Raw genomic sequence first — 8,583 nt, 5'->3', positions numbered from 1 at the left:
TTTTTTTAAAAACGGGAATCGACTTAGATTTTGAAAACGGGAAATGAACAATGGAGTCGCCACCAATCATTTTTGAGGAGGTGTGATCGGGTCACCTCAAATTAATCATTTTAATAAAAGTTAAGATTTACCAAAACGATAATTTTTGGTCTACAAAAATCAGAAAATGAGTTCGGGAGTAGGTTACACACGAGGAATGATTAGCACCCTCGATACGCCCAAAAATTAGTACCTAGTTGATTAATTAGTGTCTTAGTGTCGAAAATTGAAAACTTAAAAGACTTTAAAATACGATCCCCTTTTTGTAAAAAAAATCGAATGTTAAAGAGATTCTCGTCTCGAAGTGATAAAATGTCACATCCAGTAAGTTAAGACACGACATCTTGAACTTTTTAAGAATGAGCTTGCCTTTTACTTAAAATTTGTGTATTTTAACTCTCTCTTTTAAGGGTATTCGCTTATTTAGAGTAAACGAGAAAAATCAAGACCCAGTAAGTTAGGGCACGATATCTCGAACTTCCAAATACTGAATATTGCCTTTGTTTGCAAAGATCTCATCTCCAAGTAACAAGATGTCATATCCAGTAAGTTAGGACACTGCACCTCGTATCTCCGAGAATAAGTATTTTATTCAAAACTCGTGTTGCGATTTAAAAAGAATATTTCGTTATTTAGGTTAAACGAGAAAAATTGGAACCCAATAAGTTAGGGCACGATTTTCTTGAAATTCCAAATACGGATCATTGTCTTTATAAAAGAATTAATTTTGGGTTGGGTAGTTCAGCCCGGGCCAAAATGGGCTTGTACAGCTGCCCCTCTTTGCTTGTTGTCGTGTAACGAGAACAGAGTAAAGACTTTCAAGAAAGACCAGTTTGGCCCGGCCGCGTCGAGTCTTGACTTCTTTGGTGCTCCTCTTCTTTAGGTAGCCTCGTTCAGCCCACTGCATCTTGTTGCTTTAATCCGCTCCACTGCAACTTCAGGGAGATAAGATTTGTAATTTTCAGCCTGTTACCCTACTACTTAGTGGGTTAAGGCCCTTCGTCTTCGATCTGCTCCACAACTGCTTAGGGAGACAAGATTTGTAATTTTCAACTTGTTACCCTACTGTTTAGGGGGTTAAGGCCCTTCGTCTTCGATCTGCTCCACTATTGCTTAGGGAGACAAGATCTGTAATTTTTAGCCTGTTACCCTATTGCTTAGGGGGTCAAGGCTCACCCTCTTCGATCTACTCCGCTACTGCTTAGGGAGACAAGATCTGTAATTTCCAGCCTGTTACCCTACTGCTTAGGGGTTTAAGGCCCATCACCTTCGATCTGTTTCCCTACTACTTAGGGGGTTAAGATCTATAAATTCAACCTGTTACCCTACTGCTTAGGGGGTTAATGCTTGTGAATTTATCGATTCTAGGGACCTGACCTGTAAAATCGATTCCATATATCTATGCTTATGTCAAATGATTAGGATGCTATGATCGAAATGAATCAAATGCTCTTGACTAGATGTGATATAAATAATCTATAAATGCATGAGTGCAACATGTTATGCGAATGATCCCTTTTTAATGTTTGGGTTGCCATTGCTCTTTGTTTATCAAGGTTCTATCACTGAAACAATATCATGTCTTCTTGTTCAGCTTAGATCTTGGACAGAAAATTCGAAGTGCTAGTCCCAATTTAAACTCTTCTTTCTCGAATGTTTCCAATCCTTAAGTTTGGTTAGTTCTAAATAACAGTCCTATTTCAGGTTCCTGTACTATTTAGAAACTTTCAGAGTAATATGCAGAACTCCTTTTACGAAAGTGTCATTAGTCCATTAATCATTATTTCAATGCAAAATGCTTGAGAAAGATCGTAACAATGACAGAATTGAAATTTGTCAGAAATAAAATTTGAAGGGAATAGATTAATCACAGGCAACAAACATTGCTGGAGTACAAAATGAATAAAAAGAAAATAGGTGTCCCAGATATCGCAGCGTGAGCTTCTCTATACGAACTTCTTGAGGACTCCCTTTTTGGGCCTAATATGTGTTTAGAGGATCTAGAGTACCCTTGTAGATGCCCCAAGATGTAACATCTCTCCTCCTTGTTAATTTAGGTATCGTAAGACTACCGCATGCCCCACCTTTGATCAAAATTTGAATCACCCTTTACGGGTTTTCAATTTAAAATCCCTTTGGTTTCAAGCTGCCCTTTGCGAGTTTTCACCTTGGCCTCTCCCTTTTTTTTTAGGCGAAGTGTTTCTTAACTGAATCTGAATTCACAGGATTGGGTAAAGTCTTGCCATCCATTTCGGCCAATATTAATGCTCCTCCAAAAAAGACCTTCTTTACCACATAAGATCCTTCCCAATTTGACATCCATTTTCCTCTAAAATCCTTTTGTATGGGCAAGATCTTTTTCAATACTAGGTCTCCCTCGTGGAATTCTCTAGGACGAACTTTTTTGTTGTAAGCTCGCATCATTCGCTTTTGGTACATCTGACCATGATTGATAGCCCTTAGCCTCTTTTCTTCAATCAAATTCAACTGATAGTATCGTGACTGGATCCATTCTGCTTCATCTAACTTTACTTCTGACAAAACTCTGAGGGAAGGAATCTCGACCTCGATAGGTAAAACCACCTCCATTCCATAGACCAATGAGAAAGGCGTTGCCCTGGTGGAAGTCTTGACAGACGTTCGATAAGCATAGAAGGCAAATGGTAACTTCTCATTCCAGTCTTTATAAGTCTCAGTCATTTTCCCCACAATATTCTTAATGTTTTTATTAGCTGCCTCAACTGTACCGTTCATCTTTGGGCGATAGGATGACGAGTTGTGGTGTCTGATCTTGAACTGACTGTAGACATCCGCTATCATGCTGTTGTTCAAATTCAATGTATTGTCAGATATGATCCTTTATTTCGACAAATGATTTCCTTTTTTAAGAACTTGCTAACTGCCGATTTAGTAACATTGGCATATGAAGCGGCTTCTACCCACTTGGTGAAATAGTCAATGACCACAAAGATGAATCGATGCCCATTTGAAGCTTTTGGCGAAATTGGCCCAATCACATCCATGCCCCACATCGAGAAAGGCCATGGAGAAGTCATAACATGCAAAGGTGAAGGAAGCACATGAATCTTGTCTCTATAGATTTGGCACTTATGACATCTTTTGGTGTAGTTAATACAATCTCCTTCCATAGTGGACCAATAATAACCAAACCTCATAATTTGCCTGGTCATTGTAAAGTCATTAGCGTGTGTCCCACAGACGCCCTCATGGACTTTTTCTAAGATTTTCTTAGCCTCTATAGCATCTACACATCTTAACAGTACTTGATCCTTCCTTCTTTTGTATAGGATCTCCCTGTCCAAGATATAGTCATTGGCTAGTCTTCTCAATGTTCTTTTGTCATTTTCAGTAGCTTGGTCGGGGTACTCACGATTCTTCACATACCGCAGGATATCGTACCAAGGGTGATCATCATTTTCTTCTTCTTATTCGAGGTTGTAACAATGAGCCGGAGCCTCATAAATACTCATTTGGATTGGTTTCACATCCTCTTGCTTGTTCACCTTGATCATAGAAGCTAAAGTTGCTAAGGCGTCAGCCATCTGATTTTCTTCTCGCGGGAGGTAGCAGAAGACAATATCATCAAACTCTTTAATTAATTTAAGGATCAGACTTCGATAATTGATGAACTTGGGGTCTCTCGTCTGCCATTCACCTTTGAGTTAATAAATCACTAAGGCAGAATCTCCATATACTTCTAACACCTTAATTTTACGTTTTATGGCCGCGCGTATTCCCATGATGCATGCTTCGTATTCTGCCATATTGTTCGTACAGTCAAAATCCAATTTACTAGTGAAGGGATAATGATCTCCGTTCAGGGATACCAGGACTGCCCCGATTCTGTTACCCACAACATTTGGTGCTCCGTCAAAGTTTAGTTTCCAAGGATGACCTTCTTGAGGGTCTTCTTCAATGGTTGCTACGTACATTAGATCTTCATTTAGGAAATCAAAGTTCAGAGGCTCATAGTCTTTTAGAGCTCTACTGGCTAGAAAATCTGCTATTGCACTCCCTTTTACAGCTTTTTGGTTCATGTAGACTATATCGAATTCAGAAAGTAGAATTTGCCATCGGGCCATTCTTCCATTTAAAGCAGTCGACTCCATCAAGATTTTAGAGGACCCATTTTAGAAATTAACCAAGTTGTGTGGTACAACATGTATTGTCTCAGTCTTCAGGTTGTCCAGATTAGGGCACAACACAACTTTTAATTGGCGAGTATCTTGTTTCACACTTAGTGAACTTCTTACTGAGGTAATATATCGCTATTCTTTCCTTCCTGACTCATCATGTTGGCCAAGCACACACCCATAGAATTTTCAAATACTGCTAAATACAATATCAGTGGCTTATCTGGACTAGGTGGTGTCAACACTGGGGTATTTGACAAATATTGCTTAACTTTGTCAAAATTTTTCTGGCATTCCTCGTCCCCAACACCAGGGTTGTGTTTCTTAAGGAGACGGAATATGGGGTCACATTTCTCAGTTAGTTGTGAAATGAACCGAGCGATGTAATTTAGTCTTCCTAGAAATCCCTGAACTTCCTTTTGAGTACGCGGTGGAGGTAACTCTTGTATGGCTTTGACTTTATCTGGGTCAATCTCAATCCCTTTTTCGCTGACTACGAATTCTAGCAGTTTTCCTGACCTGGCTCCGAAGGTACACTTTGCTGGATTGAGTTTCAGCTGGAATTTCCTCAACCTCAAAAATAATTTCCTCCAGACTTGCACATGCTCCTCTTCTGTCTGGGATTTGGCGATAATGTCGTCGACATAGACTTCAATTTCTTTGTGCATCATATCATGGAACAAGGTTACCATGGCTCTCTGATATGTTGCTCCCGCATTTTTCAGTCCAAACGGCATCACCTTATAGCAAAATGTTCCCACATGGTTACAAATGTGGTCTTCTTCATGTCTTCAGGATGTATCTTTATTTGATTGTACCTTGAGAAACCATCCATGAAGGAGAACAGTGAGTAACCTGCCGTCTTGTCCACTAAGGTGTCAATATGAGGCAACGGGAAATTATCTTTGGGCTGGCTCTGTTCAAATCCCTGTAGTCTACACACATCCGTACTTTTCCATCTTTTTTAGGGATAGGGACGATATTGGCTACCTATTTTGAGTACTTAACTACTTGCAAGAAACCAGCATTGAACTGCTTCCTGACCTCCTCTTTTATTTTTAACAAAACATCGGGCCTCATCCTTCGGAGCTTTTGTTGAACCGGCTTACACTCTTCTTTTATGGGGAGCTGGTGTACCACGATATTAGTACTTAGCCCTGGCATATCTTGATATGACCATGCAAAGACATTGTTGAACTCTTGGATTAACTCAATAAGGTCCCGTTTTGTCTCTGTGGTAATGCAAGCCTCGATCTTTACTTCTTTCTTTTCTAGTTCATCTCCCAAGTTCATGACTTCTACTGTCTCTTTGTAGGGTAGAATCTGTTTCTCCTCTTGTTCTACCATCCTTAACAAATCAGGGGATAAGTTACAGTCTCTGTCATCCTCAAAGTCCTGAGATCCCTCTAGACACATATCCCGCTCAAAAGGAGACTCTGATTTAGTAGCAACGTCGCTCATATCGTTGATATCTGGAGACTTGTTGTAGGTGCGAAGGAAGATACAAAGAACAAGAAAATCTAAAAAAAATGATATGTATAGTATGATCATGAATGAAAGAATAAAAGAATATTTACATGGAATAAGACAAAAGGATGCATTTCATTGAAATAATGATTTTGAACATAAGCCTATTTCACAAAAGGGACTCTTATTACTCCTAGGCCTAGAGCAATAAATGTGTTTTGAACATTACTCTGTGTTAGTTTTAAAGACTACAGGAATCTCTTCAGCAGTCCAATTATTTAGAACACTTCCCGGCTCATAAAAGCGAATGCCCGACAAATTCTCTACTCTAGTTCTTTCTTTTTATGTGGCGTTGATGTCCAAATTTTCCAACATTTTTTCCACGATTTTCTTTCCCGACGTCCTCCGCTCAGGGTGAATGACTCCTCCAGACACAAAAGTCTTCGATATATGGGGAAAGATCATTGGTTCCCATTCGATTTCACCCCCGCTTAATCGCGCTCTCCTTCTCTCTTGCTTCTTTTCCAGTTCATTCTTTTTTTGTTTCGTGTCTGGCTTAAATCCTAACCCAAAACGGTCTTGTTCGTCCTTCATCATTGGTGCATTAATCCTTCCGTGGAGGTATCTCCCGAGTCCTCTTCCGGGTAGAGCCTCTTTCCCAATAATTAGCCGTAATCTCACTCTTGTAGTATTAGATAACCTGGGTATTGGAATCCTATTTCCTTCGGTAATGAATGTCGCATTCACAAACTCTAAAGACTGAAAAGAGCATTCGATTGTTTCATCATTTGCCTCTAGATATGGGGCATCACTGGTTACTGCTGCGATGATGTCCTCTTCAGCATTGATCGTTACCAACCGACCTTCGGTTACCAATTTCAAATTTTGGTGTAGCGATGAAGGGACTGCCCCTACTAAGTGTATCCATGGCCTCCCCAGTAGGCAATTATACGAAGGCTTAATGTCCATGACTAGGAAATCTACCTCGTACGTGCTTGGCCCGATTAGAAGGGGTATTTCGATTCTGCCCATTACCTTTCTTTCTGTTCCATCGAATGCCCTCACTATGTTTTGGGAGACCTTCATGTGAGAACTATCTACAGTCAGTCTGTTCAGCGTAGATAACGGTAGAACATTTAAGGCTGATCCATTGTCAATCAATACCCCCGGTAATGTATACCATTTACAGCGAGTCGTGATGTGCAAAGACTTAGTTGATCCTCTGCCTCCTGGCGATACTTCATCATCATTGAAGAATATGAAGTTGTCGACACTTATGTTGTTGACTAAGAGGTTCAGTTTGTTTACAGAAATATCGTTAGCAACATAAGTTTCATTTAGCACCTTCATCAATGCACTGGGATGGGTTTCTGAACTTAAGAGTAAGGCCAGTATCGATATACGAGCTGGCTGTTTGTGCAATTGTTCCATGACACTATATTCGCTGTGCTTTAGAAATTTTAAGAATTCCTTGACTTCTTTTTCTGTCACTGATTCATTAACAGTCGGTTCAAGTCCCGCCGGCTTCTCTTTCTTTTGTTCAATTGCCAATGATTTTCTTTTAACATGCTCGAATTTTGTATTTGGGGTATCATAACGCCTTCTACTGCTCGTATAAAAACCCTCATCTTGACCTTTCTCTGATGCATTAATCGGGATCTCCTCTCCTGGGATCGTCACATTGCAGCTATAGTTCCACGGTACCCTTTTGCTATCTTTATAAGGAAAAGTAATGGGCTTCTGGAATATGACCTTTGGCGCAACTTGTGCCCCGACTTCATTAATTCTCGGACGTGATATAATAACCATTGGGTGGTTGACTTTGTAAACATCCTTCGTCGACCCCTCTTCTGAGGCACACATATCTGTTTCTTCTGGACTCCCGACATATTCAAAGAATTCTAGCTCCTTATTATCCATCAATCCTTGTACTAAAGCTCTGAATTCGCTGCATTTCTAAATCTCATGATCCTCTTGATTATGGAACTCGCAATAATTCTTTGCTTCTCGGGGTCTGACCCTTGAAATCTATGTTATCAACCTTCTTTCCGCCATTTTCTTTCATACTTCTTTCAGCAGGGTATTCACTTCTGCAATATTCATCTTAATTTCTTTCCCTGAACACTCGATTATCCCATTTATCCCTTTATCCCCATGGTTAGGTAATAGATTCTCGGCATTAGATGTATCATCAAATTTCACGATGTCCATGTTGATGAGTCTTTCAACCAATTTCTTGAAAGTGGTGCAGTTTTCTATCGAGTGTCTTGTGGCTCCCGCATGGTATTCGTATTAGGCATTTGCGTCATACCATTTAGGGTATGGGGGTTGCATTGGCTTTAGATAGAAGGGAGACATGACATATGTATCAAATAAACGTTGGTATAACTCCTTGTACGTCATTGGAATGGGTGTAAATTGGAGTTTCTCCCTATTTTGCTTTGTTTTGGGCTCTTGTCTGGGTGAGCCCTGCTGACCAGTGGTTGTCGACCTTGGTTGGCTTACGGTGATCGATTTCGAATATGTGCTCACATTATTTACCTCGTGCTCTTTCTTTCTCGGTGCTGACCTTTTGGCATTTTCTCCAACCTTTATTTTCCCACACCTTATCGCATGTTCTATCATTTCTCCAGACATTACTATGTCTGAAAAACTCTTGGTTGCGCTACCCAGTATGTGGTTAATGAAAGGTGCCTTCAGGGTATTAATGAAGAGTATAGTGGTTTCCTTTTCCAACAGAGGGGGTTGGACTTGTGTGGCCACCTCTCTCCATCATTGGGCATATTGCCTAAAGCTTTAATTATGCTTTTTCTCCATATTCTGTAAAGTGATTCTATTAGGGGCTATGTCCGCCACATGACCTTACTGCTTCATGAAAGCTTGTGCTAGATCTTTCCATGAACTAATCTGCGTGCGACTCAGT

The 8,583-nt window shown here is 40.2% G+C and overlaps 1 protein-coding gene across 1 annotated transcript; it reads right to left on the bottom strand.

Moving 5' to 3' along the window:
• Positions 1–6,002: 6,002 nt before the first annotated feature.
• Positions 6,003–7,871, bottom strand: LOC121208107 (uncharacterized). The gene is made up of 2 exons (XM_041078607.1): positions 7,728–7,871; positions 6,003–7,616 (listed from the first exon to the last, which is right to left on the bottom strand). Exons 1-2 carry the CDS (start codon positions 7,869–7,871, stop codon positions 6,003–6,005), a joined length of 1,758 nt encoding a protein of 585 aa, XP_040934541.1.
• Positions 7,872–8,583: the final 712 nt, after the last annotated feature.

Source organism: Gossypium hirsutum, chromosome A10, assembly GCF_007990345.1.
Source record: "Gossypium hirsutum isolate 1008001.06 chromosome A10, Gossypium_hirsutum_v2.1, whole genome shotgun sequence".
NCBI classification, from domain to species: Eukaryota; Viridiplantae; Streptophyta; class Magnoliopsida; order Malvales; family Malvaceae; genus Gossypium; species Gossypium hirsutum.
The sequence above is the reverse complement of the archived record's forward strand: the minus strand, read 5'-3'. Positions and strand labels throughout refer to the sequence as shown.

What these genes read in the sequence shown, in the direction of transcription:
- LOC121208107 (XM_041078607.1), bottom strand. Translation starts at nt 7,871, where the DNA reads ATGGACATCGTGAAATTTGATGATACATCTAATGCCGAGAATCTATTA. An exon ending in TGAATACCCTGCTGAAAGAA is followed by an intron (nt 7,617 to 7,727) that starts GTATGAAAGAAA and finishes CATGAGATTTAG; the next exon opens with AAATGCAGCGAATTCAGAGC.